Here is a 24233-nt window from a genome sequence, read left to right on the forward strand (position 1 = left end):
AATGAAGATCTGTGAAGTTATTTGGATTTTTACGAATTATCTTTGAAAGTCCTGGAAACGGGTTTATTATTAATAGTGGAAAAAGTAACCGAATAATTTATATAAAATTATATAAAGTAACTTATCCATAATTTCCTGTAATATTTCTCAGTATGTTAAACTTTTAAGTGCTTTAAAAAGATGGTTCATTTCTCAAATGTATATGGACAAATGGCATAATTTGTTTTCCTGAATAACTATCAACTAAGAATAAGAATTTGTTSTTAACTGACTTGCCTAGTTAAATTAAGGTTACGTTTTTTTTTTAAAAGTGAGCAATCACCAGCACTCGATTGTTTTTGTCTGGATACAGCGGAGTTCAAAGGGTAAAGGTTAAAGTTTGTCTGTGYAAACACCGGAACACGTGTTGGTGTTAAAATAGTAAGTAACATCTAACATAATTTGCTAACAAAATCGGTTTATAATTCATAATTTTATTAAAATGAGTAGTGTTTGAATTGTTCAGACATTGCCTRGTATTTTCTTAGTTAAAAGCACAGCTGAAAGACCCATGATTAGCTRAACTTGATTTAGCTTAGCCGTGCATGCTAGCCGTTGATCAAGTAGATTCTCGCTGGTTCTTTCTAGCGTCTCCTTCGATTTTGTTACAACCTCATGACACACTAAATATGAATGACTTTCACTTGTATTATTTACTTCTTTCGACTTGACATGTCATTTTTGACAGATGTTAGCATTGCAGAAACAACCTTGGCGAGTTAGTAACTAAAGCTAGGTCCAAATATGTGTATATCTGTAATAGCTCATCATGTAGTACTATGTCAATGTTACTTGCTATACAACAAATCTGATTACACGTTTGTTTGACCAGTGCACTCCAGGCATGGTGCATTTCACGGCAAGGTCTACCTACACCTGTTGTATATAGTGTATGTGACATACAAATGTATTTCATTTTTATTTCACAATCATGTGGATTCTTGCGGTTTCAAGTCCATTCACTAGCTTGCTCCATTATACTAAGRAGTCAGAATTTAACTTTAAGTAAACGTCTCCCTCTACTGGCCAAATAAGGTAAGTCCTTTAGTCTGAGAACTGTATTGACTCAATTTCTCCACAGGCCAGGCTTCAGATATGGCTGCCATGTACTCTGGTATTCACTTGAAGCTCAAAAACCCCAAGACACCCTGGGTGGACAAACTGAAGCTTGCCCGTTTTGCATGGATTTCATCACAGTGCTTACTTCCTAACAAAGAACAGGTAACACATCTGCCCATCATCAGATATTAGGTGAATTATACCAGCATGTTTATCCTATTGTCTCTGTAAACCTTATTTGTTTTATATTGAAGTGCTGTGTTCTATATCTCCTTACAGGTACTCTTTGATTGGATAAGTCATGCATTGACAGGCTTTTACAGTAAGAAAGTGGAGTTGCCACAGGTGGTGGTGGAAGGCTTGTGGATCTACCTGGATGATATTTTGCACAGCAAAAAGCTACACAGTGTGTTGAGCCAAGGAAAAACCATCAGCCTTCGTTTGGCAGTAGCGCAGGTAAGTTGGTCATAAGTGCCGATGATCAGTATGTAATCGCTACACTTTTAGCAGCTTAAGTTAGTTTGATGCTTTTCAAGATAAGGACATTGATGGTACAGCGTACCACCCTGCATCTCACTGCTGGCTTGCTTCTGAAGKTAAGCAGGGTTGGTCCCTGGATGGGAGACAAGATGCTGCTGGAAGTGGTGTTGGAGGGCCAGTAGGAGGCACCCTTTCCTCTGGTCTAAAATAGATATTCCAATGCCCCAGGGCAGTGATTGGGGACATTGCCCTGTGTAGGCTGCCATCTTTCGGATGGGATGRTAAATGGGTGTCCAGACGCTCTGTGGTCACTGAAGATCCCATGGCGCTTATTGAAGGAGTAGGGGTGTTAACCCCGGTGTCCTGGCTAAATTCCCAATCTGACCCTCATACCATCACGGTCACCTAATCATCCCCAARTTACAATTGGTTCATWCATCCCCCTCTCCCCTGTAACTATTCCCCAGGTCATTGCTGTAAATGAATGTGTTCTCAGTCAACTTACCTGGTAAAATAATTGTAAAAAAAAGTACACCTGTTTTATTGAATGTATCGATTTTTGACAGGTGATTTTTCTTTCCAGGTTATAATTGAAAGGATTCAGGAGTTTGCCTCAGGGACCTCCTCAGCGTCTGTCTCCACCGTGTTGAGCTGCTGTCAGGGCATCCTTTCCTCCTCAGTCCTCTCTGTCACATTCACCACTAAGTATGAGCTACTGGTGGAGCTGTTGGCCAAGCTGTGTGCCCTGGGCTGCTCCAAGCTCAGTCAGCAGCAAGCCACAGATCCCCTGACACCCCAGGTGTTTGAGGTCCTCCTCCTTACCCTGAGTAGCTACCTCGCGGTCCAAAAGCAGCAGCCCAACGCCAACCGCGTGTTTGCCCAAGTCACAACACACCTGCTCCAGCACCTCCTCCTACTCAGACACCTACTGACTTCCAGGGCCTGGATGGCCGAGGATGACCCTCGTGTCCGCCAGCACCTGAGTAGGGACATCCGTGGGAAAGTGGACACCATCCTGCAGTCTGCTCTCTTCCTGCCAGACCACCTCCAGGCCTATAAGGAGGAGCTCCTCTCAAAGGAGGAGCCAGGGATGAAGAAGCGAGCAGCGGGGAAAGGCCTACTCTCCCCAGTCAACTCGATACTCTCAAAGCTTTGTGCACAAGGGTACTGTGACACTGATCTCCATTTTGCGGTCAGGTCGAGTTCCCTCCCACTGCTCTTCAAGTTCTCTCTGGATGCCTACTGTAAAGGAGGAGATAATAAAGTACTCTGCTTTCACATGTTAACACAGTTAATCGCTGCCTTGGATTTCACAAATGAGGTGACTCTCAAAGACCTGTTTGATGGGGAAAACTGGAGCTTAGCTCTGCTGACTTTGGAGAACCTCTTGAATTTATGCTTGACGGCAGACATTTACAATGTGGCGGCTGACAGGATAAAGTACAAGGAGGTTCAGTTGATTTTCTACAGGAAGGTGGTGAAGCTGTTGTTGAACAATGCCCAGCCCAGCATATCAGCATGGTACCGCTGTCTAAAAGCCCTGCTCAGTCTCAACCACCTGATCATAGAGCCGGACCTGGACGAGCTGCTGTCGGCAGGATGGATTGATTCCGACTGCACAGAGCCACGGGTTAGGAAGGCACGCGAGGCCCTTATCTCCTCTGTTCTCCAGATCTARGCCAAGCTGAGGCAGCTCCCCAAGCTCTTCGAGGAGCTCCTGGCTGTCATCTGCCGCCCAGCAATGGATGAGCGCCGACAGCCCGTTCTCCCAGAGGCAGTGCATAGGACGCTCAGCACATGCCTTCTGGACAACCCCACCAGCCAGAGTCTGGAAATATGCTGCCTCATTTTAGAGAACSTAACAAGCTATGTACTCCCGGATCTGGAAGGAAACGGAGACATGTCCCTGAAGTTGTTCTCCTTGAGTGTGCTTTTGTACTCTGTGTTGTTCAGCCTGAAAACTTTGGACAACAGCACACCAGTTCCTGTTGTGAGGCAAACCCAGGCTCTGATGGAGAAGATGCTCCAGGTGGTGAAGCCAGTGCTGCAGCTGGCTGAAGGCCAGGCCCCAGACGTCCCTGGGTGTCAGAAAGTCCAAGATGCAGGCCTTCTGCTAAAGTACACTTGGGTGGAGGTGGACACCCTCTTTCAGATTCACTGTACAAAATACACATCTCCAGCGGACCCAGCTAGCGTTAACATACTAGACGACATAGGTATTCTCTCTGGTGTGATGGCGACAGGTGAAGATCAGGCCTCTCCCATCGACCAGCACTGGAGCCCCATGACCCACCTCCTGCAAAAACTGCTCACTCTCCAACAAATGAAGAAAGTTATCCTAAGCAATGAGCTCTTGGCACAGACTAGAGCTTCAGATGTCCTCCGCAGAGCAGCCCAGTACATTGTGGGGAGAGGAGCCCCTCAACTCTGCCAGCAGAGTGACCAGCTATGGGACCGTCAGGTCAGTAGTGTGGATGCCAGCACGTACCCAGTGGCACATTGGTACCTCGTTACCACAAACCTACCAATGATCTTGCCATTCCTCACTGAGGACGAAGTGTGTCATATAGCTGATGTTCTCCTCAGCTCCRTACTTCAGAAGACACCAGATGACACCACTGAGAGGCTGTCTGTCTCTCTCATTTCCAAAGATCTGCTTGAGAGCCTTGTTCTTGTCGAGTTACCCACTATTTACTCTGCTGTTGTCAGATGTGTCACTCAAAGGATTGTGGGGATTCTCAGCGGCATCCCAGACATGGCCTCTGTCTGTCCTGCACTCATGAAGTTGAGTGAAGTAAGCTGTTCGACAGCTGGAGACAAAGGAAGTGCAGTAACTCAGTCAGATGGTGATGTCAGTGAATCCCATTCTGCTTTGAAGAGACTGGAGTCCATAGCCCAACACATACTGAACTCTAGTACGACCGGAGCCTCTATAACCCTATCTCAAAGTCAAGCCGATAACCTTTTAAGCTTACTTCAAGTCACCAATGCTCTTAACCCAGATGGAATGTCCTCTGAAGACTTTTCAGGGCTCTTTTTACTTTTATTCCTCATGGTCACAGACACACAGCTACATAATGATGTGAAGCCTGCCGTAACAATACATCTGCTGAATCAGCTCTTCAGTCTCATGGGGTTGCTTCTGGCAGGGAATAATTCCCATCATGTTTTAAAGATTGTGCATGGGAGTAGCCTCRTGGAGGCAGCTTTGACAGCTCTCTTTTCACACAGCAATAAGGGCCACTTTCAAACCGTGGACACCTCTGCTTGGCTGACTTTCCTAAAAACCGTCCAGGATTTCATCCAGTCCCTGATCCTATTGATAATCCACAGAAAGAGCAGTGTCCGCCTTAACCTGGAGAAATTCACCACCTACTTGGTCAATAGCGAGGTGGCCGTTATGGCTTTGTCTTCTCTCCCAGGAAACATTGAAACAGGGGGCCTGTTCGCCGTACAGCTCCTGCTTGCGTCTATGAACACACTGTGCCAGGCCATGACATCCAGCCTCAGGACAACCAAGCAGCTAGCTGAGACCCTGAGTCAATTACTGGGGAAGACCACTGCTGTCATGGGCCCTGCCATCCAGGCCAGCCTGAGGGCTCAGACAGGCAGTSTACTAGGCCAGGCCTTCTCCGTGGATGTGGTGACCGGGATGTTGAGGAGCGAGCTGGCCTGTGCTTGCCCCCAAAATGAGCCTAGCGAGGGCATCACACAGGAGAGTCTAAGCCACATGGGCATGTACAGGAGCTTCAGCCAGCAGATTCTCAGAGAGCTGTGCCCATCCCAGCGCCCTATGGACTTCCTGGTCTCGTCGCTTCACTTCCTCTCAGCGTACTACGCTGCTGCAGAGATMACCAAAGCCCTAGGTCAGGAGGAGCTCTTTGTGGCAATTCTGCAGAATGTCCACAAACTGCTTGCAGGTACGCGCTCTTATTCCACAACAATAAAAGTTTTTTTTTTTTTCAGACTTGGTACAGTGTATTCTGAGATGCTCACCTGTGTGTGCGTTGTGTGATTTCCTCCTGCTCATAATATCTGTAAAATAGCGCTCAAGTAAATGTCAAAGTACATTTCCTGTACCATTGCTGACAGACATTGATAACTAAAACAGACATAATTAAGAATTTGCACAGAATTACTCTTGAACACAATAATACAAATTATTATAAAAAAATATTATTCAAAAGAATTCTACATTTAGAAACCATCTCAATTTCCCGGTAATGGATAAATATAATGATAGCTTTATGGATAGATACTTGATACTTCACGCCTATTATTTAATGTTAACCATAATGCTTCTGTGTTAGCCCCATGGCTGTCAGTATCAGAGGTGAGGTCCCTGGAGGAGCCAGTAAAGGAGCTTCTGGACCAGCTGCTGGTCAGGTGTACCCCAGAACAGTTCCACCTTCTCCTGCTGCTGCTCCGAGACGGACTGGATACCTCCAAGTTCAGGAGTGGCTGTCATAGGGTAAGTGTTATATTTACTGCAAGTGTTACTGTACAAGCTGTGATATTACTAGTTACTGTAGAATTATGCTATCTGAGTTACAAGCTACTTTATTTGGTGTCCTGAATACTTAAACACTGAAGTCTGGATAACATTTCCTATATGGGCTACTAAATTGTATTTGACGCCACCTTTAAAACCTAGCCATATATTTTTCCTAATAGATACTTAAGCACAGGAATCCCTCAATTTTCSCTCTTCTCAGTTCTCCTCTACAGAGATTTTCCCTAAAATGGTTATGTGGGCTTTGTTGACACACTACAAAGAGCACACTGTATTTTGCAGGAAGTCCTTTCAACTGTGACGATAACGAAGTTGCTTGCCAGCGGCCTGCTTCCAGAAACCTGCTTTAAGGCGTTCTGGCTCATTGCACCTCAGATCATATCTGCCTTAGTAGTAAGTATTCACTGTGACATTTGATGTGCTGATTTGGATAAACAAGGATTGTTTATCCAAATCAATTGATGCCACTGAAAAATATTATTTGAGCTAGAATCACTCAAAATCCAATTATGGTGAAGGTACAATGTGTCCTTCTCACTTAAAAACCTGCGTCTTTCTCACTTAAAAACCTGCGTCCATGCTTCAAGAGGGACAAAACAAAACAAAGCATTGGCTTTGGCATAGACTTATCATTGACTTAAAGGGTAAATGTGTTTCCTATCTAACGTAGAAACCCCCTTTGGGCATTGCAGAGAGCACTGTAATTAGAACCACAGTCTGGCTGTCCGTTACAAAGCATYTCACGCTTCTCCTCCYCTGCACTGTCTCCTGGGTCTTGGATCTGATACTGGAGAAGAATTTATTTAGCTGGGGAAAGCCAATTTTGGGCTGCAGCAGTAAGTGTCTCTCCCTCCCTGTTACTGTCCCATTTAATCAAGCTGAATCTGTTTTCATTTATCAATATTGCCCCTTCTCACCTCATTGCAACTCTGCAGGAATAACTAACGTTAGGTGTTACAACACAACTACAATCCCTCACTGTGTTCACAACACTTACAAACAGGAATGTTGCCTCACACCTTAATTGGTCTACAGTATATCAGTTTTTCTCTGTTCTCTCTATGGGTTACTTCGCCCTATTGCCAAAACCAAATATAAACTTTCATTGCTTAATTGCCACATTTATTTACTTATTGTTGTCAACAACCATAGTAAAACATTGAGACAGCACATTTTYAGAACCCATACAGGATGTAGTACTTCACTCCTTGCTAGTTTCTCTCTTTCTGTCCTCCATCTTAAATCCATATTCCTCGTTATATTCATCTCTGGTTCAACTCCCACGGTCCTCTCTGCTCTCTCTCAGTTTCTAGTGAAGGAGGCTGGCAAGGAGCCAACCCTGACTGCTGCTCTGACCGTGCCGGTGTTGGACACTCTGACAGCCATGCTCCGTCAGGGGGAGAGGATGCTCTCCAACCCCCACCATGTGACCATGGTGCTGGGGGCCCTGCAGTTTGTCCCCCTTGAGCACCTGACGATGGAAGTCTACCACACTACCTTTGAGGCCATTCACGAGGCTCTGTTTGCAGTCATCCGGTGTCATCCGCAGGTTAGTGGCCTGGGTTCGATAAATGTCACTTCATGCATCTTTTATGTTTTTACTTCAACCTTGGGCACACGGATGGTCAGTGGTGGATAAAGCACCCAATTGTCTTGCTTGAGAAAATAAAGATACCTTTTAAAAGAATGACTCAAGTAAAGTGAGTGCTGTTGAGGCTACTGTAGACCTTTGTCTCTCAATATGTCCTTTGCCCACCGTGTTCTTTGATATATTTTGGAGGGTGGCTTGTGCTGAATAACACTACAGCAGAGCACATTTTGCCTGGGGTTTGCATCACATTTCCCCTCTGAAGTACAACACAAGAGTCCCTGTTTTGTGCTCTTCTAATCTCTCATTGTGGATTAGTTTCATATTCACAAATATGGCCTTCTGATTTGTCCCTTTCACCCAGACACCCTCAGGGTGTGAGACTGAATCATTGTCAGTGCTGGGGATTGCTCCATTTCCGTCCTTCCCCTATGCTAAAAACTCAAGCCTGGCCTCTCGGTAATCGAAAGCCTGAACACTTTAAAATGTCCATGCACCGAGTGCCTGATTTGTTTAATTTGCTGTTCATGTCGGACAAAACAGCATTTCCTTTATTGTCATAAACAATGGAATGCAAGGCTTAGACGAGTAGATAGATACCACGGTTGCATGCTAAGATGCTGGTGCAGACATGTGCACTGCAGCAAAGGGAATATTAGTTTCTCTCCTGGCAAGCGAAACAGTTGGCATGCCTAGTGTTTTTAGCAACGCACATGCACCGTCCACCTGAGGATCTGTCTTTTTCAGCCATCTATTTCCTGTGCTCAAGGAGTGCAAAATCCACRTGTCACTTTAATCGCATTTCGATTGATTGCTTTCATTTTAATCCTGTGACTTTCATATTTTTTGCTTGTTCCTGTTGTTTTTTTCCTCCCGTTAATGTTACAACCGCGGAAAGGTTTGTAATGACCTATCAAACACACTCCGGTAATGGCTGAAATGGTCTTAATAGAATACATTGTCTTTCTGTTGAATCTATAAGAACGCTGAAGCTTCTCAGGGATTTAACATACCGTCTCGACACTTACACGGTACCCAAACCGGCCTCGCACATGCCATCGTGCGCAAATTGATTTTGTCCCCCCACACCAAACGCGATCAAGACACGCAGGTTGAAATAGCAAAACAAACTCTGAACCAATTATGTTAATTTYMGGACAGGTCGAAAAGCATTAAACATTTATGGCAATTTAGCTAGCTAGCTTGCAGTTGCTAGCTAATTTGTCCTATTTAGCTAGCTTGCTGTTGCTAGCTAATTTGTCCTGGGATATAAACGTTGTTGTTATTTTACCTGAAATGCACAAGGTCCTCTACTCCGACAATTAATCCATAGATAAAACGGTCAACCGAGTTATTTCTAGTCATCTCTCCTCCTTCCAGGATTTTCTTCTTTGGACTTATATGGCGATTGGCAACTAACTTTCATAAAAGGTGTATTACCACCACCGACCTCCGATCGTCTTTCAGTCACCCACGTGGGTATAACCAATGAGGAGATGGCACGTGGSTATCTACTTCTATAAACCAATGAGGAGATGAGAGAGGCAGGACTTGCAGCGCGATCACCGTCACAAATAGAACTGACTTCTATTTTAGCCTTTGACAACGCAGACGCTCATTGGCGCATGCGAGCAGTGTGGGTGCAATAATTGAATAACATGTATGTCTACATTTATTTTGCAAGGCAAGCGATGTAGTTAGCATGTTAGAGTGAAAGAGAAGAAAGATCACTTTATTTTGATGGCTGTTCATTTTTTGTGGAATTTTAAAAACATACAATTGAAATTTTTACAAATTTAGATGCGCTGAAATTAAAACAACTTCCGAAAATTAACACTCGAATTATAAGGATGATCTGTTTGATCTCGCAAACAATTTAAAGTATGTTTAGATAGGTGTGATTTTTATTAGGGAAAGATCAAATTTTACTGGGGCGAGGTGTGATCCAAAATAGGGGAGGGGCAAACTTTTTATTTTGTGTAAGTTTGTGTTTTTTCAAAAATAATTTTGATATTACCCTAATAAAGTTTAGAAATGTTTAKGGTTTGGTATGGTGTGGCTATTATTAAGCTTTAGCTACTGCAGGCCTATTTAAAAAAAATAAAAAATAAAAATAATAATAATAATATTTAACTAGGCAAGTCAGTTAACAAATTATTATTTACAATGACAGCCTACACCGGGCAAACCCGGGCGACGCTGGGACAATTGTGCGCTGCCCTATGGAACTCCCAATCACGGCCGGTTGTGATAAAGCCTGGATTCGAACTAGGGTGTCTGTAGTGACGCCTCTAACGCTGAGATGCAGTGCCTTAGACCGCTGCGCCACTCGGGCGCTCTAACTGACTCTGACAGTTGAACTTCAGGTGAGGAAGACTACAAGAGTTACATCTATAATCTAACAATATTATGCTTATCTTTGTACAAAATATTTGGATCTAAAATCTGTACGTCTATCTGTATAGCAAACGCAGTAGCCATCTGACAAAGTTAGTTTTGATGTCTTCGCTATTATTCTACAATACAGTAAAAATAAAAACCCTTGAATGAGTAGGTCTCCAAACTTTTTTTATTTTTATTGATAAATAAAATTAATCAATTATCCAAACTGTATAGAGGCCAAATGATGAATGGAAAGAGACATCTGTTACGAAACACCCAAAATTTTWATGACAWTCAGAGWTTGCCWWGCCTTCAATACTGGGTAAGTCTACAAGGTAGMGAGGGATGTATTGTCTGTTTGTCAAGATTAGAGGTCGACCGATTAATTGGCATGGCCGATTTTCAAGTTTTCATAACAATCGGTATTTTTGGATGCCAATTATGGCCGATTACATTGCATTCCATGAGGAAACTGCGTGGCAGGCTGACCACCAGGCTGAAACACACGAGTGCAGCAAGGGGCCAAGGTAAGTTGCTAGGTAGCATTAAACTTATCTTATAAAAAACACATTAAATCTTAACATAACTAGTGATTAACTACACATGGTTGATGATATTACTAGMTTAACTAGCTTGTCCTGCGTTGCATATAATCAATGCTGTGCCTGTTAATTTATCATCGAATCACAGCCTACTTCGCCAAACGGGGGATGATTTAACAAAAGCTAATTCGCGAAAAAAGCACAATCGTTGKACAAATGTACCTTAKCATAAACGTCAATGCCTTTAAAATCAATACACAGAGGTATATATTTTTAAACCTGCATATTTAGTTAAAATAAATTKATGTTAGGAGGCAATATTACAGTTGAAGTCGGAAGTTTACATACACTTAGGTTGGAGTGTATGTAAACACTCATTTTTCAACCACTCCACAAATTTCTTGTTAACAAACTATAGTTTTGGTATGTTGGTTAGGACATCTACTTTGTGCATGACACAAGTAACTTTTCCAACAACTGTTTACAGACAGGTTATTTCACTTATAATTCACTGTATCACAATTCCAGGGGGTCAGAAGTTTACATACACTAAGTTGACTGTGCCTTTAAACAGCTTGGAAAATTCCAGAAAATGATGTCATGCTTTAGAAGCTTCTGATAGGCAAATTTACATCATTTGAGTCAATTGGAGGTGTACCTGTGGATGTATTTCAAGGCCAACTGTCAAACTCAGTGCCTCTTTGCTTGACATGATGGGAAAATCAAAAGAAATCAGCCAAGACCTCAGAAATAGATTGTAGACCTCCACAAGTCTGGTTCATCCTTGGGAGCAATTTCCAACGCCGAAGGTACCACGTTCATCTGTACAAACAATAGTACGCATGTATAAACACCATGGGACCACGCTGTCGTCATACCGCTCAGATATTTGGTGCGAAAAGTGCAAATCAATCCCAGAACAACAGCAAAGGACCATGTGAAGATGCTGGAGGAAACAGGTACAAAAGTATCTATATCCACAGTAAAACGAGTCCTATAGCAACATAACCTGAAAGGCCGCTCAGCAAAGAAGAAGCACTGCTCCAAAACGCGCATTTAAAAGCCAGACTACGGTTTGCAACTGCACATGGGACAAAGATCGTACTTTTTGGAGAAATGTCCTCTGGTCTGATGAACAAAAAATGAACAGTTTGGCCATAATGACCATCGTTATGTTTGGAGGAAAAAGGGGGATCCTTGTAAGCTGAAGACACCATCCCAACCGTGAAGCACGGGGTGGACGCATCATGTTGTGGGGGTGCTTTGCTGCAGGAGGACTGGTGCGCTCCACAAAATAGATGGAATTATGAGGAGGAAAATTATGTGGAATATTGAAGCAACATCTCAAGACATCAGTCAGGAAGTTAAAGCTTGGTCGCAATGGGTCTTCCAAATGGACAATGACCCCAAGCATACTTCCAAGGTTGTGGCAAAAATGGCTCAAGAACAACAAAGTCAAGGTATTGGAGTGGCCATCACAGATCCCTGACCTCAAACCTATAGAAATTTGTGGGCAGAACTGAAATGCGTGTGTGAGCAAGGAGGCCTAATAACCTGACTCAGTTACCAGCTCTGTCAGGAGGAATGGGACAAAATTCACCCAACTTATTGTGGGAGCTTGTGGACAGCTACCCAAAATGTTTGACCCAAGTTAAACAATTTAATGGCAATGCTACAAAATACTAATTGATGTGTAATCTTCTGACCCTGGGAATGTGATGAAAGAAATAAAGCTGAAATATATCATCTCTCTACTATTATTCTGACATTTCACATTCTTAAAATAAAGTGGTGATCCTAACTGACCTAAGACAGGGATTTTTACTAGGATTAAATGTCAGGAATTGTGAAAAACTGAGTTAAATGTATTTGGCTATGTAAATTTCGACTTCAACTGTGCGCATGTGTGCACACACACACACACACAACACACACGAGAGAGAGTACCATTTTGGACACCTATCATTCAAGGGTTTTTCTTTATTGTACTATTTTCTACATCGTGAAATAATAGTGAGGACATCAAAACATATAATAACATGGAATCATGTAGTACACAAAAAGTGTTTTTAAAAATCACAATTTATTTTATATTTGATATTCTTCAAAGTAGCCACCCTTTGCCTTGATGACAGCTTTGCAACTCTTGGATTCTCTCACCCAGATTCATGAGGTAGTCACCAGGAATGCATTTCAATTATCAGGTGTGCCTTGTTAAAAATACATTTGTGGAATTTATTAATGTGTTTGATCATCAGTTGTGTTGTAACAAGATAGGGCCACCTTCTTTATACCAACCCTATTTGGTAAAAGACCAAGTCCTTTATATGGCATGAACAGCTCAAATAAGTAAAGAGAAACAAGTGTCCATCATTACTTTAAGACATGAAGGTCCTCAATACAGACATTTAAGAACTTCTAAAGTTTTTTCAAGTGCAGTCGAAAAACCATCAAGTGATGATGAAACTGACTCTCTATGAAGACCAGAGTTACCTCTGCTGCAGAGGATAAGTTCATTAGTTACCAGCCTCTGATGTTGCAGCCGAATTAAATGCTTCACAGAGTTCAAGTAACGACATCTCAACATCAGCTGTTCATTGGAGACTGTGTAATCAGGTCTTCATGGTCGAGTTGCTGCAAAGAAACAACTACTAAATGGACACCAATAAGATAGGAGACTTGCTTGAGCCAAGAAACACGAGCAATGGACTTAGACGGTGGAATTTGTCCTTTGGTCTGGAGTCCAAATTTGAGGTTTTTGGTTCCAACCGCCATGTCTTTGAGACGCAGAGTAGGTGAACGTATGTCTCTGCATGTGTGGTTCCCACCGTGAAGCATGGAGGAGGTGGTGTGGGGGTGCTTTGCTGGTACACTGTCAGTGATATTTAGAATTCAAGGCACACTTAACCAGCATGGATAACGCAGCATTCTGCAGCGATAGCTCCCATTTATATATAGTGGGGAGAACAAGTATTTGCTCACTGCCGATTTTGCAGGTTTTCCTACTTACAAAGCATGTAGAGGTCTGTAATTTTTTCATAGGTACACTTCAACTGTGAGAGACGGAATCTAAAACAAAAATCCGGAAAATCACATTGTATGATTTTTAAGTAATATGCATTTTATTGCATGACATAAGTATTTGATCACCTACCAACCAGTAAGAATTCCGGCTCTCACAGACCTGTTAGTTTTTGTTTAAGAAGCCCTCCTGTTCTCCACTCATTACCTGTATTAACTGCATCTGTTTGAACTCGTTACCTGTATAAAAGACACCTGTCCACACACTCAATCAAATGCTCCAACATCTCTACAATGGCAAGACCAGAGAGCTGTGTAAGGACATCAGGGATAAAATTGTAGACCTGCACAAGGCTGGGATGGGTTCAGGACAATAGGCAAGCAGCTTGTGGAGAAGGCAACAACTGTTGGCGAATTATTAGAAAATGGAAGAAGTTCAAGATGACGGTCAATCACCCTCAGTCTGGGGCTCCATGCAAGATCTCACCTCCGTGGGGCATCAATGATCATGAGGAGGTGAGGGATCAGCCCAGAACTACACGGCAGGACCTGGTCAATGACCTGAGAGAGCTGGGACCACAGTCTCAAAGAATATTAACATAATCACTAGTTAACTACACATGGTTGATGATATTACTAGTTTACCTAGCTTGTCCTGCGTTGCTATATATCGATGCGGTGCCTGTTAATTTATCATCGAATCACAGCCTACTTCGCCCACGGCTGATGATTTAACGAGCGCATTCGCGAAAAAGCATTGTAGTTGCACCAATTTGTACCTAACCATAAACATCAATGTCTTTCTTTAAAATCAATCACACAGTATATATTTTTAAACCTGCATATTTAGTTAATATTGCCTGCTAACATGAATTTCTTTTAATGGGAAGTTGTGTCACTTCTCTTCGCATTCTGTGCAAGCAGAGTCAGGGTATATACAGCAGTTTGGGCGCCTGGCTCGTTGCGAACTGTGTGAAGTCATTTATTCTAACAAAGACCGTAATTAATTTGCCACAATTGTACATAATTATGACATAACATTGAAGGTTGTGAACGTAACAGCTATTTAGACTTAGGGATGCCACCCGTTAGATAAAATACGGAACGGTTGCATATTTCACTGAAAGAATAAACGTTTTTGTTTTCGAATGATAGTTTCCGGATTTGACCATATTAATGACCTACGGCTCGTATTTCTGTGTGTTATTATGTTATAATTAAGTCTATGATTTGATATTTGATAGAGCTGTCTGACTGAGCGGTGGTAGGGAGCAGCAGGCTCGTAAGCATTCATTCAAACAGTACTTTCCTGCATTTGCCAGCAGCACTTCGCTGTGCATTGAGCTGTTTATGACTTCAAGCCTATCAACTCCCGAGATTAGGCTGGTGTTGAAATGGCTAGCTAGTTAGGGCGCACCCACTAACTCAATCGGTGACGTCACTCGCTCTGAGACCTCAAAGTAGTTGTTCCCCATGCTCTGCAAGGGCCGCGATTCTTGTGGAGCGATGGGTAACGATGCTTCGAGGGTGGCTGTTGTCGATGTGTCCCTGGTTCGAGCCCAGGTAGGGGAGGAGAGGGACGGAAGCTATACTCTGTTACACTGGCAATACTAAAGTGCCTATAAGAACATCCAATAGTCAAAGGTATATGAATACAATGGTATAGAGAGAAATAGTCCTATAATTCCTATAATAACTACAACCTAAAACTTCTTACCTGGGAATATTGAAGACTCATGTTAAAAGGAACCATCAGCTTTCATATGTTCATGTTCTGAGCAAGGAACTTAAACGTTAGCTTTCTTACATGGCACATATTGCACTTTTACTTTCTTCTCCAACACTTTGTTTTTGCATTATTTAAACCAAATAGAACATGTTTCATTAATTATTTTTTCTGGCTAAATTGATTTTATTGATGTATTATATTAAGTTAAAATAAGTGTTTATTCAGTATTGTTGTAGTTGTCATTATTACAAATAAATAAATATAAATCGGCCGATTTAATCGATATCGGCTTTTTTTGGTCCTCCAATAATCGGTATCGGCGTTGAAAAATCATAATCGGTCGACCTCTAATATATAGATACATATACACTACCGTTCAAAAGTTTATGGTCACTTAGAAATGTCCTTGTTTTTGAAAGAAAAGCACATTTTATTGTCCATTAAAATATCAAAATACCTAATAATGAACCCTTTTGCCCTTAGAACAGCCTTAATTCGTCATGGACTCTACAAGGGGTCAAGTGTTCCACYGGGATGCTGGGCATATGGACTCTAATGCTTCCCACAGTTGTGTGAAGTTGGCTGGATGTCCCTTGGGTGGTGGACCATTCRTGATACACACGGGCAACTTTTAAGTGTGAAAAACCCAACAGCTTTGCAGTTCTTGACACAATCATACCGGAGTGCCTGGCACCTGCTACCATACCCTGTACCCTGTGGCCATTCACCCTCTGAATGGAGACGTTGGGGAATGGGATTGGACGTTGTTTTCTTTTCTTGTTTATACTAAATACATTATTCTTACTGTTTTTGTTTTGAGTGGCAGCCTACGGGTACGATGTATAAACTTAGAATTTGAAATTAATAATGTACCTGTAAGAAATTTTACAAATCTTCACCCGTTGTCCAATTGTTACATTCATTAGAATTGTTTTTAACAATTTCGTTGACCGTTGCTAGTGTTTTATCATTTACCCAGGAAATCATATTGTGCATTCAGTGTCCACTGATCTACGGACTGACCCTTAGAAAGATTGTCTGGCAACTCAGGTTAATAAGAACAATTCTCACTGTACCAGAATTTGAATCCAAATTCACAATAACATGATCCTATTTGCAGGACTTTGACAACAACTATGCTGCAGGTTTTTTAGTCTCAAACCCATTCGGGCACCAGGTTATTGTAACATGATGTTAGCTGATACAAAAATTACCTATCCAGACGTTGAAAGATCTGACATGCATCAGCAACGTCTGAGCAGAGGAACACAACCAGAATCTTTCCCTGGCTTGATTCAGCCTTTTACACAAGCGCCCAAGGGAGTGACTAGCTTCCCCATTCGCCTTGACTATTCTCCGTCAACCTTGGATCCAGGCCAGCACCTAAGTTAGCCTGTTTCAATCTGACATTGAACATATTTTGAGGGTGGTAACCAGGGYAAATATCCCACTGCCTCCCGCTGTAGGCAATGAAGCAGTTTCTTTTCTCAGAGACAAACTTCAGAATCAATTTCTGGAAAGGGCTGTTGGTCTGTGCCAGAGGGGTGCTTAAGTGGAGGCAGATGTGCTCTGGAGAGGGGCACGTCTTTGGCGTGAACACTGGAGGGTGCATGGAAACTATTACCTCGCTGACTGATGACTCATAGGAATATCGCAGCGTCTGAGAATTGTGGGCCAGTTTTCTTTCTCTCTCTCTCTCTCTCTTGTTTAGAGACTGATGGCACATGATAAAATCTAAATGTCTTCCAAATGCAATGTTGTCAAAGTTGAACTTTTTGTAACGTGGCCCTATTTTGGTATGTACCCAGGTGATGCTGAAAGCGGCACCGTCTTTCCTCAACTGTTTCTACCGCCTGGTGGTCTCCATCATGCATGAGGGGAGACAGAAGGGCGAGGCCGAGAGAGGTAAGGCCATCGGTTCATGCATTCAATCATTTATTCACTCACCCATCCACCACTTCATACAGTAATCTAAGTATTCACCCATTAACTCATAACCTCAAGTGACAGGAATGACATTGGTGTTTACAGGAWTTGACTAAGTGTTCTTCCAATAAATTATTTAGCAGTTTCTATTTTCCTGTTGGTTCCCATTTTAAAGAAGAGCGACCACCCATCTTCATGTGTATTAAATGTATTTTTCAGCATTTAATCATCACACCCCTTGATAAATATGACACCTCCTGTTGTTTTAAAAGTTGACATATTTAGCCTGGGTTCCTCCCAAGGGAGTCCTCTGTAGATATGTGCTGTCAGTGTCAAACGACGCCAGAATACTGTCGCCAGGCTAACCAGTCCTGTTAATCGGGCAAGAGTATTTCATGGCACTGAAGTATGTTATAGGTGAGTCGTATCATGTTATACTATGTAAGAGGTGGTCGTGCCCGCTCKACATTCCCAAGCAGACTACACATGAAACTGGGCCTATTTTAATCCGCCGACCTTACCCAGTGGGAAGAGAGAAAGGAGAAGAATGGTTTCTCCTTCAGTAATGTTACATTTCTGTTGCTGGTTGTATGCCCTGCTGGTCCCCGTGGACTGGATCAAAAACAACGTGAGGGAAATACAAAAAAAAAAAAATCCCACTGAGGGTGACAGAACTGTCGAAGGAGACATGAAAAGCACAGTGCACAGCTGGAGTCCCAGCCAAGCTCGTGGATGAACACCTTGTTAAAACCCTGTAATCCTGTACTGCTAAATGCATCCCTTATGAGTTGAATCAGTGTTGAGGAGCTGTATTCAGCTAAGTGATCAGCATATTCAGGATACATTGTTTTCCTGTTTCTGAAAGGAACAACATAAGACAGCAACATGATTTCAACATCAGAGCTTACCTGACATTATTGACGAAAAGGAAATGATGACATACTCAATTATTCAACAGTAATTGTCTTCAGGTGGAGTTTATTTTTTTGATATCATAGATAACACGTTCTTAATGAGAAGACTGTTTGTGTTCGTCTTCCATAGCCAAAGGAGGCCACCACTGCKGACTTCTGGGCATACCTCCCCTGTTCCAGACAGAGGAGGAAGGGTCAAGAAGGAAAAATGGAGTGGAGCAGCTCATTCGTTTTAACTAGCATGTCAGGCTCAGCACGTCATGTAATTAGTTCCTGGCTGGCTCTGTGAAATATAGTAACKCTCACAGGWTAAATTTCATGGCGACTGGGTTGTTTGGCAATACCTGCCACCCAGACAATGGCCATATTTCTCCTCTGTGGGTATAGCTATACTGTACATCCAATGAGTCACGAGAGGAAAAAAGGGATGGATAAATTGTTCCAACCGGGCCTTTGTTGTCTAATGGGCTAAACTGTTTGTTATATGCAGACTGTGAGCATAAACATTAGTCTATACACAATTAGAATGGTTAAATGGCTCTTGTTYCTCCATATTCTGCTCTTAGCTATCATGATTGAAGTCTCAGCTTATACAAAACCCTATTCTTATTGTACTGCTCTGTCACAATGCATTCACAAAATATTAATTCTCAGCCCGCACCCTTGGGATTTGATTCAAATGCTGTGCTTTCATCAGCAATACAGCCCAAGTCTGTTTTAGGACAACAGTGCACTCTGAACACACACTGCTGCATCACTCAGTCACCATTTTGTACAAGTTGTACCACTTCTGGAGTTCTGGCTGAAATAAATGTTTAGCCTTCAGCGTTTGGTGTGGTCTAGTTTTCAAAAAGCTTTGCTCTTCTATTCCCCAGCCCCTGAGATCAATGCGGAGGTGCTTTTGAAGTGTGCTCGTCTGGTGGAACGCATGTACTCCCACATCGCCACCACAGCCGAGGGCTTCACTATCCTCTCCTCCTTCATGGTAGCACAGTACGTCAGCGAGCTACAGAAGGTAAGATCTCTGGTTTTCTCTCATCAAGGAAGATGGCCGTGACGTTTCGCTCACAGTTTTAAAAGGCGATTAGGCTATTTTATTATACTTTTGCAGGTTGAAAACATGAATTTTCMGCCTTAAATGGCCTCCAGATCTTCCTTCTCTCCTTTATCATCCCTCACAAGCCCTTACATCTGAAGGAAATACACTATCTGCACATTGAATACCAGGATTTTAATTTGATCCATTGCTGTTTGTTATTGTGGAGTTAAACCATGCTTCGTATTGCATTTAGAGCTGCTAAGGCAAGTCCTCTGGACTTCTCAGATTTGAAGGAAAGAGAAGTCAACATTTTCATTTCCGCCATAATCTTGTCCCAACCTGTGCCAACTTGTACTCTAAAGGACTGTACTTACTGTTGACTCTGGTAGACTATTTGTCTGTCTCATTGTGATGCCGTCTGAGCATATCTGGCACTGTCTCAATGTGGAGAAACCACATTTTTTCCTAGGGTCTARGAGACTGCATTCACGTTACATGACTGCGTGCCATAGTCAGCGTTTTCCATGGAAAAGGCAGAGAGAGGGAAGAAAATGTATGCCCTCTCTACTGTAAGTCGCTCTGGATAAGAGCGTCTGCTAAATGAAATGACTAACATGTCATTTAGCAAACTCAAAGATGCATGAGGATTGATTTGTAATAGCAAACTGTTTGAGTAAGAATTAAACAAAGGATTTGTTAAAGCAATAGTTCAACGCTACCATTGTTCTTTCAAGGTTAACTAAGCCAAGAAACACACCTCAGTATGTGCCTTGGCATCTCTAAGAGGTTTTGTTGAGGCACTGTCCAGTTTCCAGCTGTCAGTACATTATGTTCCTACCAGGCTTTCAGAACTGCCGCAGCTGCATTCACAAATAAAGGTGTAAGAAAGAGGCAAAACACTGATCAGCCGTCTCACTCATCACACCAACATTATGTTTCTGAGTCCATTTTAATACCCCTTCCCCAGCCTCACTCTGTCAAATTGAAACCCTCGCCTCCCTTCTTCTCCTTTCCACTCTCCTCCACGCCCTCAAGGTTACTCTGCAACCAGACATCAAGAGCCACCTGACAGAGGGAGTTTACAGGATCCTGGACCTCTGTGTTGAGCAGGACGTTAAGTTTTTGAACAGCACCCTCCAGATGGGTGTCAGAGAGGTGTTCAACGATCTCTATGGCAGTTATACTCATTACCATAAAACCCAGCGGCAAGGAGAGGAGAAATACACAGCCTGACACTCTCCTCTACCATCTCGCTTTCCAGAAATACTTTTTCTTTATAGCAGCCAAGTTTTTTTCTTAAACAACTGTTTAAACATGTAAAAAAATAAAACACAAAAAATGTTTGTGTGTTGGTTTAGTAGTGGGACAAAAAAAAGGTAATTGACAACAAATTATGTCTCAAGTGTGTTTATTTGAATACCTTGTTTGGTCTTTCTTGTATTGATGGCTAATGTACTGTAACTTTAGACTATCCAATTTTCAAGATTTGYTTTACAGTGCCTTCAGAAAGTATTCATACACCTTMACTTATTAAAAATTGTTACAGACTGAATTCAAAATGGATTAAAATGTTTTTTCGCTCACCAATCTACACASAATACCCCATGATGACAAAGTGAAAACATGTTTTACAAAAATAAATCAAATATCGTAAAAATAAAAGTATTCCCACCCCTGAGTCAATACATATTAGAATCACCTTTGGCAGTGATTACAATTGCGAYTCTTTCTGGGTAAGTCTCTTAAGAGCTTTGCACTCCTGGATTGTACAATATTTGCACATTTATTTTTAACATTCTTCAATGASGTTGGTTGTTGATCATTGCTAGGCAGCCATTTCCAAGTCCAGCCATAGATTTTCAAGTAGATTTAAGTCAAATCTAACTAGGCCACTCAAGAACATTCAATGTTGTCTTGGTAAGCAAGTCCAGTGTATATTTGGCCTTGTGTTTTAGTTTATTGTCCAGCTGAAAGGTGAATTTGTGTCTGTTAGAAAGCCGACTGAACCAGGTTTTCCTCTAGGATTTGGCCTGCGCTTAGCTCTATTCGGTTTCTTTTTATCCAAAACCTTTCAGATGCTCCAGACTATTGTGTGTGAAGACCAATTTTCATGGTCTGACAAACACTGCTCTAGCTCTGTCACGTTTCACTGCAGATGCAGAAGTGCGACATAGGCAGATGCGGTGGATTGAAACGCATCCAACGCTAATTAGATTTCCACTGGGGCGCGGACGTCAACTTAAAAAAAAAAACTTTTTTTAAACTCCTGAATTGTTTAAGCATGATATAAAAGGGATCTAAAAATGTTATGTTTTTTTGTTTTCATTTGGAAACATTTCTAAAAAAGGAATTCCACTTTGACATTATGGGGTATTGTATGGGTAGACCAGTGACACAATCTCAATTCTAATCAATTTTCAATTTGGGTTGTAACAACAAAATGTGGATAAAGTCCAGGGGTGTGAATACTCTGTAGGCACAGTATGCTTTATCTGGGAACTCTGTTTCAGATGTGACGAAAAAGGATACGAGTAAATGATTACTATACCATTACAAAAGCAAATTGTGGAAATTCTGGAAATGGTTTAACCCAGCATATACAGCGTGTACAAAACATTAGGAATACCTTCCTAATATTGCGTTGCACTCCCTTCTGCCCTCAGAACAGCATCAATTTGTTGGTGTCGAAAGCATTCCACAGGGATGCTGGCCCATGTTGACGCCGATGCTTCCCACYGCTGTCAGGTTGTCTGGATGTTCTTTGGGTGGTGGACCATTCGTGACACACACAGGAAACTGTTGAGTGTGAAAAACCTTAACCCTAATTGCTCCTATAAGTTGCTCTGGATAAGTGCCTTGCTCAAGGGCACAYCGACAGACTTTCACCTTGTTGGCTCGTGGATTCAAACCAGTGACCTTTCGGTTACTGGCCCAATGCTCTTAAACACTAGGCTACCTACCGCCCATACACATACACAGTTTCAATTGTCTCAGGGCTTAAAATCCTTCCTTAACCTGTCTCTTCCCTTTAATCTACACTGCTTTTGAAGTGGATTTAACAAGTGACATAAGGGATCATAGACTGACCAGGTGAAAGCTATGTCATGGAAAGAGCAGGTGTTCCTAATGTTTTTTACACTCAGTGTATAGTGGAGGGGAATGTCATTGACTTTATCACACGCATTCCTCATGAAACATTGTGACTGAAACTTTCCCTTGTGATTTGCCATACATTTGTTATTAACTACCAGATGAGAAAATCTTAGGAGAAATGTGTATTATATTTGGGGTTGGCTTTCACAGACGAATTACGAACATCTTATAATTTTATAAATAATGAGTAGTATGACAGATCTGTTTTACAGGCGAAGGTCATTATGGAACTACAGTTTTTGAACGCTGTCATTTTCCAAAAGGGCTCCTCATGCGAGTGTAAATCCTTCAGTAAGACTTAATATATTCATTTTGCAAGCGTTGTTTTCCTTTTCTCTTGTCTCAATAAGTATTTGTTCCCTCACACGTGTAATATATGGGACATTTCTCGTGCGTGTGTGTTGGTGTGTTATCCACTACCAACCTTGAGTTTGAGCAGCCAGTCTTAAATGTTTCATTTTACATTTGAGTTATTAAGCAGATGCTCATATCCAGAGCGATTTACAGTTAGTGCATTCATCTTAAGATGGCTAGGTGGGACAACCGCATATCACAAGCATAGAAAGTAGACCTCTGTAGTCAGAGCTAGAAAGGGGGGGTTGAGGTGAGGYGGATTATTTAAGATACTGTTTGAAGAGGTAGGTTTCCGGAAGATTGGCAGGGAGGGACTCCGCTGTCCTAGCTTCAGGGGGAAGCTGGTTCCAGCATTGGGGTGCCAGGACAGAGAAGAGCTTGGACTGGGCTGAGCGGGTAGGTGTGGGAGGGCTAAGAGACCTGAGGTGGCAGAACGGAGTGTTCAGGTTTGGGTGTCGGGTTGGAGCATAGCCTGAAGGTAGGGAGGGGCAGTTCCTCTTGCTMTTCTGTAGCGCCATGGTCATGTAGTTTCCATTTTAATTACTCTTAAATCTCAAACACATTGTGAAGTAATTACATGAACACGGATTGTTTTAGTCTTAGACTGTTTGTTTATTGAGCCAAAGCTTTTACTTAGCCAGGTCAGATATCTGGCAGGACTGCCATTTCTCCCTGCGCTTTTCTGCAACTGTCATGATTTACAATGCCTGAATCTACCAACTCGCCTGGCAAGGTTTCCTATAAGATTCACTGAAGCTCATTTATTTAATTAAACTGGTTATTTAATTAGAGTGAAGGGCCACTGCAATCACCCAACAGTTGGCCAAAAGTTTATATAAAACTTGCAGGCCAGTGACATCCAGGCAAAGTGGAAAGACTTCTGCTTTAAATAATGAAGCAGGGCATTTCTGGCCTCCCCTCCTTACTTTGCTAAAATGAGCGTTCTGCTGGTATCTTTCCCATTCTCAGTTCTCCCAAAGTCATAACCTTGACATTGCCTCACAACACAAAGAATTTTGAACAATTACTGTCTGCCTATTCTCATAGGGTTGCTGTGTGTCATCCGTGTGCCACTTATGGGCCTAATTGTGTTAGTGAATATCCCTTATGGCCTTCAAATGACCAGAGAGGGTAAACAGACAATTGTACCCATGGTATGGCTATATAAAATGGATGGTCATTATGTAATTCTATCATACTTCCTGTCTGGGTAGTAGACCTGGGATGGGGAGAAGGGGCACAGGGGCATGTGCCCCATCAGATTTGTCTCTGTAATGCTACTAGCCACTTAGCAATTTTATGAAGTTAGCTTTAGCTAGCCCAGATAGGTTCCCAACCTTATAACTAGCTACCAAGAGGCCATTTTAGGCTATCAATCAAGTTAGAGTAAAAAGCTATCTTAGCTGGCATGCCTGGTGGCAAGGTTGGTAGACTTTAGAAAAGCAAGCAATAACTAAATATACTGAATAGACTCACATACCTTTCAATCCTTTA

General features: G+C 42.2%; 1 protein-coding gene across 1 annotated transcript; it reads left to right on the forward strand.

Annotated features, from left to right (window-relative positions):
• The first annotated feature begins 334 nt into the window (after nt 1-334).
• urb2 (URB2 ribosome biogenesis homolog) lies at nt 335-22708 on the forward strand. The gene is given in 10 exon segments (XM_023993497.2): nt 335-420; nt 1121-1260; nt 1378-1554; nt 2162-5498; nt 5889-6049; nt 6374-6484; nt 7398-7640; nt 17162-17258; nt 19069-19208; nt 20268-22708. Coding segments are annotated over 9 exon segments (4590 nt in total). The 5' UTR covers nt 335-420; nt 1121-1134; the 3' UTR covers nt 20466-22708.
• The last annotated feature ends 1525 nt before the right edge of the window (nt 22709-24233 follow it).

Source organism: Salvelinus sp. IW2-2015, linkage group LG8 (genome assembly GCF_002910315.2).
Source record: "Salvelinus sp. IW2-2015 linkage group LG8, ASM291031v2, whole genome shotgun sequence".
NCBI lineage: Eukaryota > Metazoa > Chordata > Actinopteri > Salmoniformes > Salmonidae > Salvelinus > Salvelinus sp. IW2-2015.